Here is a 20,912-nt window from a genome sequence, read left to right as displayed (position 1 = left end):
TATTAGCGGCTTAGCGGATTAGCGCTATTAGCGGTTTAGCGGCTATTAAAGGCTTAGCGGCTATTAAAGGCTTAGCGGATTAGCGGCTAAAAGGCTATTAGCGGCTTAGAAAAAGGGGGGGAGCGGAAAAAAATCGGAACACACGCAAGACGTTTTCGTCTTGCAAAGCAAGCCCATAGGGAAAATCGTCTTGCAAAGCAGCTCAAAAACGGAAAACTCTTTCGTCTAGCGGGTTTTCCGTCTTGCGAGGCATTCGTCTTGCGGAGCACCACTGTAGAGTATATTATCTGATATGCCAAACAGTGTTACTGCTTAGGGTTTTCTCTTGTCTAACTTAATATGGTGCTAAAAAGGATTTTCAAAGCTTAAGAAGCACTTTATAGACTTTCTCCCTTCAGGGAACACTTTCATTTACTTGTCTGCCAGAGAATACTTGATAAATTTCCCTCGGAACCCTGCCCTGCACAATACATTGCAAAAGATTCTGACGGCTGTTCAAGAGTATGTATTCATTTCACAACAGACCTTTCCAGGGTTGTTGAACTGGAAGTATAGACTGGGTTCATACCATGGTATGCGCTAACCATGGTTAAGAACACCCCCCCTCCAACTCAGCTCCATCCAAGGCATGATGGATAACAGCAACAAACAGGGAAAAGAAAGTCATATCATCTTACAAGGACAGAAAGAAACACCACAGACAGAATAACTGCAACACACAGGAAGAACAAGGATATAGTTTGAGTTCCTTGCTTGTAGTTTTATAAATAATTTAATGTGTTAACATGAATAGAAGTTATTAATATTGCAGTTGTTGTATAAGGGATTATTATTATGACTGGAATGTAATGGAAATTATAAGATTTTGGAACGCAGAAATTAAGCAAATTATCAAGTCATCAATTCTAGAACGCATGGGGCCACTTTATCTAAATTATATAATTTGGTATTTGAATAAACTGTATTATAATTTAGTATTGTTATAATGAGGCTATTATTGGATTATAATTGAAAACTAATAAAAATTATTATAAAAAAGGGGGGAACCCACATTTAAGTTTTCAATCTTATAACAAGCAGACCAAACATTTTTTTTACATGCTTGTCTGCTTTTGCTTCTTCTTTGCCCAGGATTCAACTTTATAAGTTCATTAGGATCGCTCCTGTCTCTGTGGAGCAGCAACCTCCTGAAGTGGAGCAATGCTGTCACTGCCCAAATAGTTTAAGGTCTGGGGTCAAACACCTAAAGAGACCATCGTTTTAAATGACAGCGCCGTCCAATCCTAACCAGCAAAGCCAATGCATAGGGATAATGGGAATTTGTTTTATTCATTTAAAATATCTTTAACCAGCCATTCACTGCAAAGTTGCAATCCATCAATATCTGGAAGGCACCACTTTGGTTTTCCCAGTCTGGAATATATCTATGCAGCTCTGTTGCAGGGTGAGACCAGCAGAGGTGAGCAAACTGCCTTTCAGAGAAGCTTCTCAACCATTACTGAAATCCACAGCCAGAGAAAACCATACAAAGAACTGGCAGGGCTTTTTTTTCAGCCGGGACTCACCAGAACTTAGTTCTAGCACCTCTGAGTTGGGTGTCATTGCTGTTATAAGAGAATAAGGGGGGATTCATGGTAAGTTCTGGCACCTCTTTTTCTAGAAAAATAGCACTGAGAATTGGTACCTACAGTCTGCGTTTAACTATTAGTAAGAAAAAGTATACACTGGAAATCTCATGACAATCATTTAGGAAACAAGAGAGCGTGAGAGTGCTGACAAGAAAGTTAATACTGGTCTACTGTACTCTGAATAGATTTAATTGCATGCAAGTTTTTAACAAATTACACAGTTTAAGGAAACACACATTAAACATATAAAGGAGAAGAGGGTTTCGTCCCCTTGGGAACTCAACGATATATAATGCAGTAAGCAAGTAATTAAAAATTTCTCAGCTACTACCTGTGTTCATATACTTGTCAATAAAGGGTAATTTAGCATCCTTTGAGGTTCTTCCCTTCAATTTATTCCTCACTTACAAGGAAGTTTGTCATTTGATACTGAAGACTGTTTATCCACTGATGTACACTTACAGTTAATAAATGCAGCATTTAATATGGCAACTACACATAGGAATAAGGTTTTGTTTTTTTGCAGTTGCACCTGAATCTTACCCAGTGGTTATCAAGTTCACCAGTAGAACTTTGTAAGAAACCTGAATCTTAGCAATTAATAAATCTCTTTCCTTCAAACAAATTCATAAAATATACAAAGCTAATTTTCTTACTTAGGGGTGTGTATTTCAGTATAGGGTAGTATACTACTACTACTACTACTACTACTACTACTAATAATAATAATAATAATAATAATAATAATAAAGATTGCTTGGTATAGGACTCATTTTTTATTGAATGTCATTTGCAATATTTGCCTAGAGCAGTGGATCCCAAACTTTATTTCCCATGGAGCATATGAAAATTTCTGATGATCTTTTAGCTGGGGCAATTAGAATAAGATCCACTATTTGACTATTGATTCAAAACCCTAAAATGTATTTTATATAATTGACATTTTTTTTCTATTCTTTGCATATTGTATTGTTGTTTTATTGTTATGGCCGATGGCTGATGCAAATAAAGATTCACTCATTCTGATGATCTTGGTGGAGCAATTGGTGATTTTTTCTGCCTCTTGCAGTATTTGTAATGCACTGCACAAGATGCTGTATGATTTTAAACTGTATTTCATTGCTTCTTTTAATTCTTATATTGTATTTTATTGTATTACGATTTGCATTCCACTGAATTCAAATTGCAAATCAAGGAAATACAATATACAAAAGAAGCAACAGAAACACAATTAAAAATCAACATGAGTATGCAGAGATGCCAAGTACCACTTGAATGCGGATCACTGGTGGTCCATGGACTACAGTTTGGGGACCCCTGCCTTAAAACATGAGTGGCCCTTCTGCAAATGGAAGTGATCACTGCTGTTGCTGCTGCTGCTGTCTGTACTATCCTGTAAAAGTTCTATACAAGTTATGCTGCATAAAATGGGCACACACCCATTTTACACACATCATAGAGAGACAGACAATAAACTCAGACATATTTCACTGCTTGCTGAGAGTGGTTTCGACAAGCAGCTCAAGGGAAGACTCAAGGGTTTCATGCAAACGTAGCCAGAAAGCATAATGTAGCAGCACTTAAGAAAATGAATGCAGCCTGTCCCGTATCTGTCATTTAAACTAAGCTAGAAAAACAGTTAAAGTCTTAACTATACTTTGTTCACTTCATGAATCAGAATACCTGCTGGACTTTTTAGTGTTAAAGCCTTAAATGCAGTTTTCAAGAGAGGCGGCCATGTTATTTAGATGCAGCAAAAAACAACAAAGGGTAGAATTCAACTGAGATTTACTTAGGGCAGACCTGCTAAAATAAATGAACATGAGAAAGCTAGGTTTATTCATTTCAATAGGTCCACTCTTGAATAAAACTTAGATGAGTATCACCCCAAGGGTCTCATGGGACTTTAAAAGTTGTTAGCTAGATAAAGAAATTAATATGGTTACTTACTACTATTGAAGAGTGACGAATGTCTAATGCATAAGCGTCATCATCAGAATGGGCATCTAATCTCATGATTTTACTAAGAACATCTCCTTTAATTCCAAGGGAGTGAAGTCCACGCATTGCTTTCTCTTCTACCTTCAAAGTTTCTAAAAGACTATTTTTTAAAAAAAAACACAAATATATGATTTACTTAGGAACTCTTTTGTTCTTCCTCTCAATTTAAATTAAACAAAACAATCAGATTGCTATACTTAATATTCTTTTTCGGGCTGTCAATATAGAGCTAACCACAGCTTAGCTGGTCTATGGATTAAGTCACTGGGCCTTTTCGGTATAATTAATATAGGAAAGTTGCATAACTAATACTTTACCTAAATGGATCATGAAGATTCAAATCCATACGAAGACCATTTAGAAATAAACGTGCTTCACCAGGCTGAAGTTCAAGAGCTTCATTCAGATGCTAGAAAGATAGTAAAAAGAAGTAGTCAAGCTTAGTATAATTTAGTCAAGACAGTTTAAAAACCCATCTTCAGAATATCCTCATCTTTCAAATCTGAAATCTATGTGAACAAGATGACATTAATTTTGGCTGGATAAAATTTAATCTTCTAATTATTCTTGTAGATAAGGGATTTCTCCTCTTCTGCAGAGTAGGCTTGATGCTAACTATTCATGAACATCATTCATCCTTTCTTACATATTCACTGCTCACAGAAAGGAAAAACCAAATAACCTGAAAGACAGGCTTTAACTTAGTTTGACAAGTTATATTTCAGGAAATTAGGCTCGGCATTTGTTGCTGAACACACCAGAGTCTTTGAAGCAAACCAGTTTTTGCTCGCTATACAGGGGAAACTCGAAAAATTAGAATATCGTGGAAAAGTTCATTTATTTCAGTAATTCAACTTAAAAGGTGAAACTAATATATGAGATAGACTCATGACATGCAAAGCGAGATATGTCAAGCCTTTATTTGCTGTAATTGTGATGATTATGGCATACAGCTGATGAAAACCCCAAATTAACAATCTCAGAAAATCAGAATATTGTGAAAAGGTGCAGTAGCTATTCAATCCATAACACCTGCAATGGGTTCCTGAGTCTTTAAATGGTCTCTCAGTCTGGTTCAGTAGGAAGCACAATCATGGGGAAGGCTGCTGACCTGACAGTTGTGCAGAAAGCCATCATTGAGACCCTCCATAAAGAGGGAAAGCCTCAAAAGGTAATTGCAGAAGAAGTTGGATGCTCCCAAAGTGCTATACGTCATAATAAGGTTGGCAGGAGCTGGGACAGAGCAACGGGAGCTCACCCCGTCACGGGGATTCAAACTGCCAACCTTCCGATCAGCAAACCCAAGAGGCTCAGTGGTTTAGATCATATCGCCACCCAGCATGACTGAACTGCTTCTGGAGCAACAGGACACCGTGACGGAAACCAGAGCGCACGGAAACGCTGTTTACCTTCCCGCTGCAGCGGTACCTATTTATCTATTATTATATCGCCACCCTCGCCACCCAGCAGTGGATTCAATGTGCTGCCTGGCAGTGCCTACACCGGAGCTAGATGCCATTTCCCTATTTTCCCACAATAAAGAACATTTACATGGTGTACTATGAAGCAGTCTCAGTTAAAGCAACTTTTAAAGAGAAGAAATAGGATACTAAGCACCATTTGATCATGAAAAAGATTATCTGCTACAGCAGGGGTAGGCATTGTGCGCTCCAGATGTTGTCGGATTTTAGCTCCTATCACCCCTGACCATTGCCCATGTTGGCTGGGACTGATAGGAGTTGGAGTCCAACATCTGGGGGGGGGGTGCACCTCAGACTGGGGTGCAGCTCACAAATCTACTGTACTGTTCTAACTTTAATTGACTTGGCTCTTAGACTGCATGGGCCTCAGCAATTGCCCTGAGCTGATCTAGTTAGTCCAAGTCTAGATGGGCTTGTTTGAATGTTAATCTTGATGTCTTTGATTGTTTTTTCTCTTTTCCTTTTGAAATTTTATTGAATATTATTGACTTAATATATTACTGTTATAATTGGTTCCATAGAAATGTGTTTAGATAATATATTGCCAGTGTTGAATTTGATTTAAAAATTCTGTTTTGTATGCACGCTGATGGCCATGTGAACACACCCCTCTCTTGGTCCTTTCTCAGTCTGTAAAATGGGAGTTACCAAATGGCCTACGCTACAATGTGCACCAAAGGCAAATAAGATCAGGGACAATCTCTCTCTCTCTCTCTCTCTCTCTATATATATATACCGTATTTTTCGCCCTATAGGGCGCACCGGCCCATAGGACCCACTTAAGAGCAAAGAAGCCATGGCAGTGAATGGGATGGATCCCACTCGCTGTCCTGGATTCGTTTTTAGCGTCGGGGCTGGGGTCCGGGAGCGAAGGTGAGGTTGCGCTCTTGGAGCTTGCGGGGCTGGGGATGGGGGAAGCCCGAGCTTCCCCCGACCCCAGCCCCCAGAACGGGTCCGAGAGCAATGGTGAGGTTGCGCGCAACCTCGCCATCGCTCCCGGAGCTTGCCGGGCTGGGGGGATAGCTTCCTGATGCCTGGAGAGCGAGAGGGGTCAGTGCGCACCGACCCCTCTTGCTCTCCAGGCTTCAGCGAAAGCCTGCATTCGCCCCATAGGACGCACACACATTTCCCCTTCATTTTTGGGCGAAAAATACGGTACATACAAACAGGGCTGGTCTAATGGAAACATTTTTTCACTGGACCTGGTACAATGGCTGTACACTTATAACGTGGAACATACAATGTTTGTTTTTAGACAGCTAACCTGAGCAAAAACAAAAGGAAGGCTTCCTTAGGTGAGTCTGTAACTTGAAATGTTATTTAGGCTTCAACAACTACATGCTTCCGTAACATAGCTACTTATCCTAGAAAGCTATTCTGACTGCATCTAATCACCATATACTTTTCAGTCCTTAATAGGCTTTAGCCTCTTTCCCATATTGCATTTTCTATTCAACTTACATTATCTTAGAGGAGAATCTTTCAGTTCTGCACAGCTTGAAATCATGCCTCTCCTGCTGCTAGACGAATATCCTGTAGCTCAAAAATGTGCATGACAATTTATTCTGCTCTACTACTGATGTCTGAATAGCTGCCAGATTTATAGACAGACAAAAAAGACAAAGAGATTGCTTTCTCACCACTGCATTCGTGTGCGCCCAAAGCATTTTTTCATGCGGTCCTTAGAGATAATAACTTTATGTATGCAGCCAGGTTAAATTTGCACAGATTAACCCCAAATTTCATTATCTATATTCAAAGAACTAACCCACGAGGTCATGGTTTCACCAAAAACCCGAAGTCATCCAATACACTCAGAAGTGCCGTCAAACACTAGCAAAAGGCCCCCTGCAATGTTTGGCAGTGAAAATCCCACGTTTCAAGGCACTCCACAAAAAGCCCTTGCAGCCTGACTTGCAGGGTCGCAATTTTCCTGAAAACCCAATGTCATCTGATTCACTCGAAAATGGTGCCAGACACCTGCAAATTGGCTCCTGCAACGTTTGGCAGTGCCTATCACGGTAGGCCATAAAATGAGCTCTTGGCGCCCTGACCCGCAGGGGTCACGGTTTCGCCAAAATGTTGTCTGATTCATGAAATTTTGTTTTATTACTTCTCTTCAAAATTATGTCCGAATTCTCTGATGTAGTAAGTTTAAAATACAGAGAACCAACTTACACACACACACACACACACACACACAATACCCCAATAGAACAATTTCTGCAAGTATATTAGACTCCTATCTACTCAAACATTCCTTTGGATGTGACACTTGAGACAGAAAGACTCAAAAGTTCTTCTGTTAGGTAACAGGATTTTCCAAAAGAGAGCAACTGGCATCAAAATGTATTCAGGTCTATTTTAAGAGCTATTTAACTACCAGTACTTGATACCATTTTACACTGCGTTTGTGCAGCTGCTGCAGTCTAATAAAAATGAGTAATCTGCAGTAAGGCAAAAAAAAAGAGAAAGAGAAAGGAAAAAAAGAGGAAAGAGGAAAACTTAAATAGGAATTCACTAAAAGATGCTTATTAAAAAGATCAAATGGCTCAAATAAAAAAAATAGCTCCAGGGCTTTAAAAGAAGTATTTGTTTTAGATCAACCACGTAAAAGTGTCAGGAAAGCATGAAAAACACTGTGCTATTTAATAGTGATTTTCATGGGCATGAAGTTCAGTACTGCTTTGAAGCATCTACAAAATGAAATTTATAGCCTGGTGCTAAGCATCTTTACTCAGAAAATAATAAGCCCCACTGAATTCAATGGGACTTACTTCTCATAACCAAGCTTAGAACTGAAGTCTGGATCAAATATTCCCCTTCTATGAGTGGATTTTGCCTAGTTTGGGTATTTTTGAAAGACTATTCTGAAAACCAGTAATGCCAGCAGTGTATAAGAGAAACATCTTAGCACAACCCATTCTGAAGCACTCTCAGTAGAGTGATCAGAAATCCCAAATAAAAAATAAATAGTTGCCAGCAGAATACAGAGCAGTAGCTATGTTAGTTTCTTCCAGAAAACACAAAAGAGTTTTGTTGCGGCACCTTCTAGGTTAGCAGATTTATCAGGGCATAATGAATCAATAAGTGGATTCTAGCTGGTGAATTTTTTCACCACGATAAATCTGTTAGCCTATAAGGTGTCAAAGCCTCCTTGAGAGTATTCAGACGTAAAAGCTAAATGCCGAGAAGAAGCAGGCAGGCATCTTGGGCTTGTATTGTCCCCTCTTCCCTTTGCAGATGACAATCTTTCAGTCAGAGTTTAACAAAATTCGTTTGAATCTGGAAATCTATGGGTCCCTACCAACCCCAGGCTGGAATTTTCTAATGTTGGGTACATCTTTATTCGCACAAGATGCAGAGAGAGCTGCTAAGCTTGGGCAGCTTTAAAAGAAGATTACACAAATTCATGGAGGTTAAGGTTACCAAATGTGATAGCTATGCTATGTCCTGCCTCCTCGGTCAGACGCAGAATGCCTCTGCATACCACAAAGTGGGAAGAGTGCTGCTGAACTGGGGTCCCATTGGTGCATTTCCCATATGCATCTGATTGGCCACTGTGAGAACAGAATGCTGGAGCTCTGGGCCTTTCGCCAAAAATAAGAGGTCTTAGCAAGATTTATTCAATAATTCACAGAGAACGATGAAGGAATGCAGTCTGTCTCCCATCAATGGCGTTGCTCCAACTGAGCTCCTTTCCCCTCCCTTCCTAGCAACAGCACTTCCCTTGATGGTGGCCGCTGGGGGCTAATTGTCTCTTGAGTCCTTTGCTCTTCCACTTTCAGTGCACGCCAGGTTCTGGGACAAGGGGGGTCAAAACTGCTCTCCAGTGATAACGTGTCAGCTGGCTGCTCTGTCTCTGTCTCCCCCTTTCTCTTTTCCCAACACCTCCCAACTCTTCTATTCACCTGTCTCTGACCTGTGACCTTCCTCAAACCACTGCTGTAATTCAATACAACCTTCCTCTTCTCTGGGAAGTTCAGGAGGGAGGGGAGGTCTCCACCATTCCTCCTCAGTCTTATCCCCCTCAGTCCAGTCCCCAACACCCAGCTGGGTTTTTACGTTATTATCAGGATACGGCATGCAAGCCTGAGGCTCATACCTGCACAATCTTGCAGCACGAAACCATAATTTAGCACATGGGTGGGGAACCTGCTGACCTCCCAGCTGTTGTTGGACGACTGCAGTTCCCATCAACCCTGACCAGTGGCCATATTGGCTGGGGCTGATAGAATCCAACAACAACACATGGATTGATTTTTTGCAAGATATAGTTTCCACGAGGGAGGTAGGGAGGAAGAAAAGTGCAGACCTAGCAGCAGATAGGTAGTGTTGGATAAAAAGGGTGGGTCTTTCTGACAAGTTTATCAAAATGGATAAGGGACCCTCCAAAAGCACATAGATAATTTTGAGGACCTGAAGTTGTCTACATGTTATGCACAGAGAAAGGGGGGGGTGAGACCTTGCGGTTGGTCCATAACCTAACTCTGCCCGCATCACTGGTACCGCACCCTTGACATCCACAAGTTCCTCAAATAAAGGGTGGTCAAGGAATTTAATAAATAAATAAAATTCTTTACACCTCTGTGAGTAGCAAATCAAGCATATTTTATATAAATCAGGGAAGAGCGGAAAGAAGTGTCAATGAGTGTCTGATCCACTATACATATAAGAAAATGAATCCTGAACAAAGCAATCTTCACAAACATGGGGCTGTTTGGAATGGGACAGTAGCTGAAGATTACTGACTTGATCTAGGATGATAGGGGTGAAGCTGAGGAAGGAGGATTATATTTTAAAACATACACTGAAGAACATAGATCTCAAATGACCCATGCGTTAAGGGAAATATAATTCTGCAATACATTAAAATACATTATCGACAGAGCAAATTATCCTGCATGCAGACATTTGGGTACTGAACTGATTTATGTTCAACTCCAGTGGTCAATTAAAGCAGCTTAGTTCAGAGTTAAAGCTCAAGCCCTGAAGGTAACATCTGAACATTAATGGTCTAAGTTTCATCGCTCACTGTAGCTGGAAGGGCTGCTCAGCAAATCAGGCCAAGCCATGCAATATTTGAGCAGAGGGTGTCATGAGAAGCTAAGGACTGCAAATGATGAACAAGTCCACATTTAGAAATTCTGCTGCTTACATTTTTAAGTTACATCATAATACGTTTATCTCCCAGCATTGTATAATATATGCATCTCTTGACACAGTATAATCAATTGCTTTATTTTGTATAATAAAAAGAACAGTAACAAACCTGTTGATTTTCCTTTATTTCTTTCCGCATTTGCAGGTTCACTAACACTTTGGTCAGGGATCTGAAAAAGTCAGAAATCATGAACTGTTCTGTGTTTCGGCATTTCCCCCACCTATTCTGAGGGAATAAAGTACTCCATAGGCAAAGTTTTGCATGCAATGATATCCCCTCAATATATCCCCTTTAACACCCAACCACAATGAAACAACTGGTTTAAGCTAACCAATTTGTAGTTAACTTCTGAACTGGAAACTACAATTAGCTTGAGCTATGGTTTCTTAAACTAGGCTTTTCCCTCTGTGGCAGGTGAGGGCATGTTCAAAGCAGATGTCCACTCTCAATTTCTTGCTATCTAGTAAGACCTGTAAACTTTTCTTCTAAAGTAAAATGACTATTAAAGATTTTTAGAAAAGACTTTTGATAGACAGTGTGGTACTTGACTTAAGCATCATTTTCAACAGTTGTTATATGCTCAAATACAAATTTTATGCAAGATGTATTCAAACAGGAACAAAGAAAAGTTATTCAAGTTTCTGCCAGACAACAGAAATTACTGCTCGTGTCTAACATCAACCATGCACTCTCATCTCCGCCTTATTCTGTCTAAGGGTTGTCACAATAGTTCAAAAACTACAGCCAGCTGTGCCTTGCAATGTCAAATAAGTATGGGATTGTATTGGGGATTCAAGGCATCGCAGACTGTAACAATAGTGTATTGTTTGACAGAACAGTAGGGAAAGAAATTTGGCTTTTGTAGCAGAGGGAGACCCACAGGGTTGTTGTAAGGGTAAACGAGATAAGAACTGTAAAGCATTTTATCCACGAAAAACGCTATAAAAAGTTCACTTACAATCATGACAATGTCTGCTAATGAAGGAAATCTCGACATGATACCAGTTGTATAAACACTGGAAAGCTAGCTTCGCTGCTCTTATGAGTAATCTCTTGGTATAGAAAGATGACAAAGAATTGCCTATTATTGTGGCATGAATGATCATGGCTATGTTTCTTAATTTGACAACTTGCACCCAATGGGCCATTTAAGACAGCATTTGGATTTACATACTGGATCCTTCCATCTGTTGAATTCTATTAACTGTTGTTTAGGCTTGTTAAAAACCACTTTCCTGGTCACATGATTCTTATCAACTTCAAGGCAAGATGTGGGGTAGATCCTGATTTTCTTTATTGACACAGACAACTTACATAGATATATGACAGCAGTCAGGCTAGCAGCTTTTGTAGAGTTTATTGGAAAGCTATTCTAGCATATTGTAGTGGACAACAGTGCTGAACTTGGACTGGAGAGACCAGGCTAAAATTCCACTTGGTCAGAAAGCTCAACTCAGACCAGTCACTTTCTACCTCCTAGGATTGGTGAATGAATAAAATGAAAGAAAGTCACATCTGCTGCCCTAATAACTTTGGAAGAAGGGTGGGATAAAAATGTAAATAAAGTTTCAAAATAAACTCTCAAAATCCAGACAAAATAAAAAAAATTCCTTCCAGTAGCACCTTAAAGACCAACTAAGTTAGTTCTTGGTATGAGCTTTCGTGTGCATGCACACTTCTTCAGATACACTGAAACAGCGCATGCACACGAAAGCTCATACCAAGAACTAACTTAGTTGGTCTTTAAGGTGCTACTGGAAGGAATTTTTTTATTTTGACCATGGCAGACCAACACGGCTACCTATCTGTAACTAAAAATCCAGACATTCATTAATATGCAGTGGTACTTCGGTTTACAAACTTAATCCGTTCCGGAAGTCCTTTCTTAAATCAAAACCATTCTTAAACCGAGGCGCACTTTCCTTAATGAGGCCTCCCGTCGCCGGTGCCCTTCCACCATTCGGATTCCGTTCTTAGACTGAGGTAAAGTTCTCAAACCAAGACACTATTTCCGATTTTGCGGAGTATGTACACCAAATTGTTCTTAAACCGGACTGTTCTTAAACCGAGGTACCACTGTAATTGGAAATAACATTAGCCTTACCTGGCCTTGACTGGGAAGTTCTGTGCAATGTCCTTCATGACTTTTAATGCATTATAAGCGGGCACAGAGAGAATTCGAGAGGCTGCTTGCAAACTAATGTCTACAAGAAAACAAAGCATTCACTGAAGAACCTTAGGTATGGATTTAAAACATTTGTTAATAGCAAAACCTGTCTGGCTTTAATTAACTTGAAGGTCAATGTTTATCTAACGATCAGCTACAGTTATGTTGGCAGGTAGAATTTAGGGAGAGAAGGGAAGAGGAAATCCTAGGGTCAACTCCCAATTCCTTGACTATGGTCACATGCCTGGAGCATATATATGTTGACTAGACAGGGGTATATAAGTAACAACTGTAAATAGAATTATATTCATCATTAGCCAATCAGGTCATTTGCACACACTGTTAATAAAAGCAACAAGATAAGCCACAAGGTAAATATATAAAAAATACATTAATTCATCGTAACACATGATTAAAAACTGTACCATTTCAACTACTATTTGACACATCTTTTCGTCTGAAATGGTAAGTGACTTCCACTGCCCTAAAGCCAATTTAAAAAATGCAGCAGTCTTATTTCTATACACATTTTCCACAAATGCACTCAGAGGCTACTATGATAGTACACAGCCATGATGCAAGTTATAATTGTCACCATGACCAGAGATAGTAAACAGTCTCAACTATACTACAGATGCAGCTGTAATTAAATAATTTCCTTAGGTGTAAGATGTGGCAGCAGGTTAAGCTTGTTTTGTCTCAAAGGCTCTAGTCAGAAAATTATTCCGCTTATGAATGAGCTGCAGGCTTGCACATACGCTGCTTCCCTTTCCGACTCCTGTTTAGTGCTGACCCCCAATTTACTTCAGAGCAGTGAAGGTAAGCTTTGCTTCTGCACATGACTGTGGCATGATGGGAAGCTCTGCTTCTAAGCTTTGCTTCTGCACATGATGCTACACAAACTGTTCTAATACTAAGACATTCCCTCATCATCCCAGAATGTTCAGTTCATATTGAGTTCATGGAAACATTACACTCTGACCTGTTCTTAATGCATAGTTGACCACATCTATCGGAATGTAATTGTTTAAGCTTTGCTATATCAATCACTAGTTATAATTTAATTAGGAGGTTTTCATGCCTGTCTAGTTCTGTGCTCCCTTTCCCAGCCTTTAATCTATTGGTGATTAATGCCTATATGTAACCTTTGCTTTGTACTTGTGTTAACCAATCAACAATAAGCACATACGTGGCAATTGCTGTAATATTCAATAAAAGGGACTCCTCGAGGCTTGCTCGAGAGATGCCTCCCACATGACACTTGCTACTCGTCTGTCGGTTATTTCAACCCAACAGAACAGCAAGGGTTGGTACTTGCTCTTCCAACCTAACCATAGTTTGTCATGATATTTGAACTGGCAAACTACAGAGAGTGCTGTACACACATGTCAGGTGTGTACTTTGGCAATCTTTGTTAACATGGCGTCCTGAGCGAGCCCAAAACGTGGAACCCCAAAATGGATCTTCTCAATTATGGATCTTCTCAATTTTGTGCCTCCGTGGCTCAGCACCCTGTGTGGGGCAACTGCCTGCACTGCCCTAACTCAGACGCGGCACATGTCTTGTTTCCAGTTCTCCAAATGGTTTGTAGGAATGTCTGAACTTAGCCACTGAACTATTTGTAATATTCAGTTATATACATTCCAATAGTTTTACAGTCATTTTAACATTTCAAAATTCGACTTCCTTCTTCCTCTTTCTGCGGTTTCTTAAATTTATATTCATCATTTCCTGCATATACTGAATTAACTTATTTTTTTATTCAACTACTTGAATTATTTACTCTTATGAAACTGCAGGTTATTACAATAATCCTGCCAATGTCCTTATCTGTTTACAATTTATTTGTACATATCCAATACACAATTTCCATTCTTTTATAAAAAGTTTGTAGTTTTGATGTCTTGTTTTTCTGGTAAGTTTTGCCATTTCTGCATAATCCATGAGTTTCTGTATCCAGTTCTTTCCTCGGGTCTTCTTCTTTCCATTTTGGGGCCAACAAAATTCTTGACGCTGCAGTCGCATACATAAATCTTACCACTGAACTGCTTTTACTTCTACTCGCATTTCTGATTGTTCAAACCTCATCTGCATGCATCTGTCAGGACTGCTTGTATGTTTTGATTTGATCGGAGTGCAGAAAACCCCTAGAATTCAAGCTTTCTGGAAATTTAAACTTTCCAGAACAAGTTTCATGATAGCCTTGAAACTGTTCTGCTAGCTGTTGCTGAAACGCAGCATAGGTGCGACACCAAATTTCCAACAGTTGGGGGAGAAGTTTCAGACTCCAATTTAATTTCTTGCCACTCTTCATGAATACTAAAAATCAGAGTAAGTTAGGCAAAATAGTATTGATTATTCAAAAGCAGCATAAAAAGGGGGTGCTCAATTTGCATTATTTATACAGGTTACAGAATTCAGCTTATTATAGCACAGATTTTGGAACACTGGAAAACAGGAATAATAACTATAGAGGAAACACAGTAATAGCTATATTGCCCAGTTTCAAAAGGTTTCATTAAATTTATATTCCATCTATTTTGTTTGAACTCCTAGTGGCTTATAACAAACAAATCTAATTCAACTAATGAATCATGAGTAGCACAAGGCTATTCTCCTCTCTGCAATGCAGTCAATGTTGGCCTTTAGTAGAGCTACAATCCTATACCCACTTACTTGGGAGTAATCCGCCCTAAACTCAATAGGACTTACTTCTGAGTAGACATGCATAATGCTATAAGACCCAGGGAAAGCAATGGAACTTAATTTAGTTACAACTAACTAATTCTCATTAACTTGTTTATTTATTTCCAAAAAGGATATCCTATATGTAACATAAAAGCATACAAGAAACTGTTACCAATAACGCTGAAAGGGGAAAAGGCATCATATCGTGCTACTTTTACAGTATTATGAAAAAAAGCCTAATCTTCCACAAGCTTCATGGTCAATTTCCCTCATCCTCAACATATCATAGATATGACGAAATAGCTTTTAAAGTAGTATTATGGCTTTTATTTTGCAATGATAACACTTCATGGCCTACTCCTGTGCCGCATTAATAGAAACAGTAAAGATAAATTGTACCACAATGATTTCAGCCACACAAGATCCTCCTGCAGGTCATCAGGATAGGAAGATTTAACATCTTTCCCTTCCCTCCACCTCTCTGAAGAGCTTTATGTGCACTTTGTTCATCTGATGCAGCAGTTTACCAATAAAATCTAAAACTGTTTAGTTAAAAATAGATTCACAGAAGAGAACAATAGATGCTTCTTGGTGTTTCATCCTGTCAATGAAGCCAGGACAAATGTTTTGAGTCTGACCATATATTAATCTCTTGATTTATTTCTGAAAACTTAAGAAAAGCTACAAGGATCCAATCACAGAACCAAAATGTGCGGCGGCTGCTGAAAGTAGCAGCTGCGTGTCTAGTTCCCCAGCCCCACCCAAGTCGGTTACATGAAGGGAGCCTGAAAAAACCCATTGCACGTTGATGCTAGGACATAAATTCTGAAGTACAGAAGCGCATATTGACAGCCTTCCATAGCCACACTCCCGAGTTAAAAAATTCAGGCAGCTTTCTTGATCTACTATGACACATGTACACCTCAAAGATTAGTAGACATGGCATAATACCCAACTTAATGGGATCTGATGCCGATCCTAGAATACTGGGCTGGCAGAAAGTGGTGCGCCGCTTAACCTGGAATCACTTGCCTGATCAGCCATGAGGCAGGAGTACAATCTTATGCATGGTTACCTGGGAGTAAGTGCTACTAAATTCAGCCGAGTTTGTTTCTAACGGCATAGGATCAGCCTGCTAAAACACACTGAGCTTTAACAAAAGTCCAACCTTTCGCTTTTGATCAGCCATGCTCACCGTTTTACAAAAAGGTGTTACCATTTAAACGGCTGACACGAAGCAAGAACCGCAAAGAAAGGAAACAAAAGCAGCCAGCTTCTTACTATTGCCCACATTCTCCAATTTCCTTTATGGCGATATGTTACAAACAACAGTAAAAATTGAAAGCCTCGTTATCATCTCATTCGCTTGCCAGAGGCATGAGAACAGAGGCAGTGGTGGGTGGGTGGGGGATTGTATCTGGTGCTCCAGCAGAGGATGTCATTGTTCCAAAAAAAATGCCCCAGAGATTAATTCCTCCCCATTTCCTGTTCCACTGCACCACTTAGAACTAGGCGTAACATCTAGAATGGTCCCTCAGGTTTTCAGCATGATACTTTCATAACACTAGCAAATTACCATTATCATTGGGAGATCAACACAGCTCACTGAAAATGTATTCCATGAAAATGTAGTTCTGGGAGATACTCCTTAAGCAACATAGCAAAAGAAGCATAACGGATATCCAGTTTCTGAATACAATGGCTAATCTGGAGCCTGTGTGAGCAAGGGATTCACATTTTATTTTATTTTTTTAGCCCGGATGATAAAAGTTATGTGTGCACAGCAGTTATTTCCCAATGTACACCTCGAGAATTTTTTTCTCAGAAGAGCCTTCCCAAAAACCAGCAACCCCTTTGCACATACAAGTTTTGTAAACATTACACTGATGTCAATATAACTGGTGCAAATACACTGCCATTCATTCTTCCACTGTATTACACCAAAAAACAAACAACTAGTATAAAGGTTATTACCTGACAATTCCCAAACCTTCAAAGGCTCTGTATCATCACTACTTTCAATCAGGTATTTCCTCAGCTCTTGAAGATTGTCTTTGAGGTCAGGATAGTTCTGCCTGGATTTTATGAAACATAAACCAAGTCAATACTACACAACACTTGTAGGATCTTATAATTCGGTTGGCGTAAAGACCAATGATAAACGTTTGAAAATTGTAGTTTTAATGTTTCTCGTAACCCAGAAGGGGGAACTTATTAATGCTACTGTCCCGCACAACCAAAGTTTGAAGACGGGGTTCAAAGTAAAGTTTCAATCGCTGACTACCATTGACCATGGTTAGCAACCATAGGAGCCAACTCCAAATAAATGTCGTACCATATAGGCCAAAGTTGTTGAGCTTTTTGACAAAAACTCCAAATAAATGAAGTCATTAGCTACTTTTGGGGAAAGTCCGATATGAGCTGCCATGTGCCTGGGTTTTCCAGGACATTTCAACCAATTCTCGAAAATACTACCCAGGAAATTATGGATGTGTGGCAGCCCTATGTAGCGGAACCAGATAATGGCGCTTTTGTAGGCCAACTGACCTTCCAGTTGGTCGCTCCCTTCCATTAGGCATGGGAGTTTTAGGCTGCAAATCTTCTCTCTCCCAGCCCACAGCTTTACAGTGCAGCAAAGCCACCAGCACATTTGCAGCCCTGCCACATATGGTTGCCAAGGTGGAAGGTGGGAGGGGGGCAGAAAGGTCGCTGTGCCAGCCTGGAGCTGGCATAGCATTCATAGGCCTGATGCTGTCACACAATGACTGTGAAACCAGCTCAGGATCCGACAGATATGGGCCAGCTCAGCCCCTCCTCACCCCTGGAACACCCTGTTTCAGAGCGTTGTGCTGGCTACTGCTGGCAAGCATTCCAGAGGCACTAACAGCTACCCGTCTGGTGGGTGCAAGTGTACTGCACCAATGGCAGGAGGCTGGTTTAGCTGGGAGAGCTTGGCTGGTCCCTTCACCCAATTCAGCTCACCCTCCCAAGCCTGGTACACAGTAATGATCTCCCATGTAGTAGTACCTCCCTTTCTATAGATATTAGGCAGAACTCCTGCATAATTCAAGTTATAATTCAAGTTATAATAGTTATACAATTATTTATCATAATATTCAAATCAGATTAAGGAACACTGAAAAACAAAACATTGAGAGCTGTAAATCAAATTTGCTCCCCTAAGTTTTATGGTTTAAATACAACAGATAACAGGGTCACTTATATTTCAAAATTAATAATTCCAGTCCAATGCAAGGCCTTTATGTTAGCCCAGCTGAACATTTCCCCCTCAGCTTTTGTCAAGGGCAGATATTCAAACATCCCCAGAAACAATAGACATTGTGGGTGTTTTTGGAACGTGCCGGACACAGTAGAACATACTCTTTTCTACTGCCCATTGTACAACCAGCTACGCAAATGAATGCTACCCCCTTTTTGGGGGGTAGTCTTCATGGCACAATGAAAATATCAGATTCTATCTGTTTAATATTAACCCGCAAGTAACTGCAAGAGTGGCTGAGTTTTTACCAATAGTATCTCTGGTGAATGGCACTATTTAGTGGAAAGAAAGTCCAATGAAAATCCTCATTATTACATATTTTTACATGGCTATTTATTTGTATATATTTTAAAATTTTGTACATAGATGTTTTATGATGGCCTATATTTGTAATGCCTAATAAAGGTTTGGCGAAGTAAGATATTAGGCACCACCAGTATTAAACACCACCAGTAATGGTCTTTAGACTTTTGCTGATATCCTTTTTTTGTTTAAGCAGGCTTTCTCTAATACGTGACTCAGCCGTTTATTACTCATTGAGGAAATTTATTTCAACGTCTATATTTGATGTGTTCTATTTTTGTATTTATTTAAAGTATTTTTAATCCACTCTACATCCTAAAAGGCTCCTAGGGCAGTTAGCAAACGTCAGTGATAGTTGTGTAATAAAATATGAAGACATTTTTAGTTTGTGGTTTATTTTTATTACAGTTTATCTTCATAAAGGATAAATATGAGCTTGGAATTAATAGGCTACACCCACAAAAACCAATAAATGGTGCCTAATTTTCTATAAACGTATCTATTTTTGTTGATTTTCCTTAGTTCTTAATAAAGGATGTTGATTGAGCCATGGCCACTGGACCCTGCATCTTAACCATCCATTTCACCATATTAGGTATTTTAGGTATTGTGACCAACATTTAGTAAAAATGGCAGCTGTTATCATATAAGGAGCTGATGCTTTACGTTAATGCAAAACGTAAGCCACCCAGAGTGGCTAGGGCAACCTAGTCAGATGGGTGGAATATAAATGATACAATTACTAATAAAAATGAAATGAAATGAAATGGAAATGGAAATAGTATTGCTGTTGCTATTATGTGTGCAGGTTCTGCTTCCGGAATTCCTGGTTCAAGGTCCAGAGTATTTTATAGGATGTAATGGTGTACATGATGTGATGAAGTATGGTAGCTTTTGGTTTCACTCAAAAATGTGCTATTGTACGAAATAGGGACATGCTGAGCAAAGGTGCAATTTTCTTCTTCCTCATGTTTGTTACTTTCCTCTCGGGGATATTTTATGATATATAAAGCATTTACCAGCACAAAAGGTGTTTTATCCTAACTGAAAATAAAAAAGATGTGCTTATGTAAGTAAACAAGCATAGTGTTATTATCCTCATATGGTCAAATCACACGCCTTTTTAAAAAGATAAAATATATTTATTTGCACAGCAGGAAAATCCATTGTTCAACAGAAGCATGATCTTAAAACAATTGGAATATGGTCAAAAGTAACATTTCAACATCATTTGCATACATCAAGACATTTGTAACTACCAGTTTAAATTAACTTCATAAAACAGGTAAAATTTCAAAAGATGATTTTGCAACAGATCTTATTCAAGCACTAAAAACACAAGTTTATAAAAGCAAGCATGACAGTATGGAATTATAATTAACATAAACTCACTTTAATGTGTCAAAGAGAAAGCCCTGGACTTCACTTTCCTCATTGGCTCCTTCTGCTGTTACATTATTTGTAGCTAAACAAAACACATGTACAAAAATATTACAATATATTTTCTTTCTAGAACTGATTACAATTACTAGTTTTTCTATCAAAGAAACTAACTCACTGCCTAAAATGAGAGGAAGAAAGAAATTAAGACAGGTCCTCAAATAGATGACAAAGGAGGAAGATCAGGTTTGGCATACAGTTAGAAAATAGGAGTTTTCCATTCCATCAACAACAAAATTACAGATGTACATTTTTGTATTGATTCTCAACGCCTGTGGCTACTTTTGCCATATCCCACAAAAATGCAATCACAACCAACGGTGTGTGTCAGGAAAACAAATACTGGGTGAATTACTGACCCAATAAGACATTTTCCATTAACTTCAATGGGGCAATGTAGAAGATTACTGCCTTCAAAATTCTAGACACTGCCAAATATTTTGTGATGATAATGTCTCTAGTAATACCACACACCGGAGAAAAATGTACCTTTGGTCTGAGAGTCATCTACCGCTTTGTATTCTGTACTCTTTACTGCAAGTTCCACACCATATCCAGACAAATACATCTTCTCGGAGCTAGGTTTCTGCTCGAGTACATCATTTCGAAAAGAACAGAAGGGAGGAATGTTAAGTACTGCCATTTCTAAATAAGTTCTAAACTTAGATTTACTTGATTTACTTGAGAGTAAATCACATTTAAATCTGAGTAAACATACACAAGATCAGGATTATACTTTACAAATAATTGCCCGTTAAGG

The 20,912-nt window shown here is 39.2% G+C and overlaps 1 protein-coding gene across 3 annotated transcripts in view; it reads right to left on the bottom strand.

The window, feature by feature from the left end:
* Window positions 1-20,912, bottom strand: part of UGGT2 (UDP-glucose glycoprotein glucosyltransferase 2) — a 79,615-nt gene that overhangs the window by 45,538 nt on the left and 13,165 nt on the right. For all 3 annotated transcript variants that reach the window (XR_014525559.1, XM_083501065.1, XM_083501066.1), the window contains 7 exons: window positions 20,642-20,738; window positions 20,105-20,177; window positions 17,104-17,204; window positions 12,379-12,478; window positions 10,383-10,443; window positions 3,947-4,038; window positions 3,579-3,729 (listed from right to left, as the gene is read on the bottom strand). Coding sequence is in view for 2 of the 3 variants with exons in the window: in XM_083501065.1 (XP_083357191.1) it covers window positions 3,579-3,729; window positions 3,947-4,038; window positions 10,383-10,443; window positions 12,379-12,478; window positions 17,104-17,204; window positions 20,105-20,177; window positions 20,642-20,738 (675 nt within the window). In the remaining variant the exon portion in view is untranslated. The remainder of the gene's footprint in view (window positions 1-3,578; window positions 3,730-3,946; window positions 4,039-10,382; window positions 10,444-12,378; window positions 12,479-17,103; window positions 17,205-20,104; window positions 20,178-20,641; window positions 20,739-20,912) is intronic.

This window comes from Podarcis liolepis (genome assembly GCF_965112155.1).
Source record: "Podarcis liolepis genome assembly, chromosome: 4".
Lineage (NCBI taxonomy): Eukaryota > Metazoa > Chordata > Lepidosauria > Squamata > Lacertidae > Podarcis > Podarcis liolepis.
The sequence above is the reverse complement of the archived record's forward strand: the minus strand, read 5'-3'. Positions and strand labels throughout refer to the sequence as shown.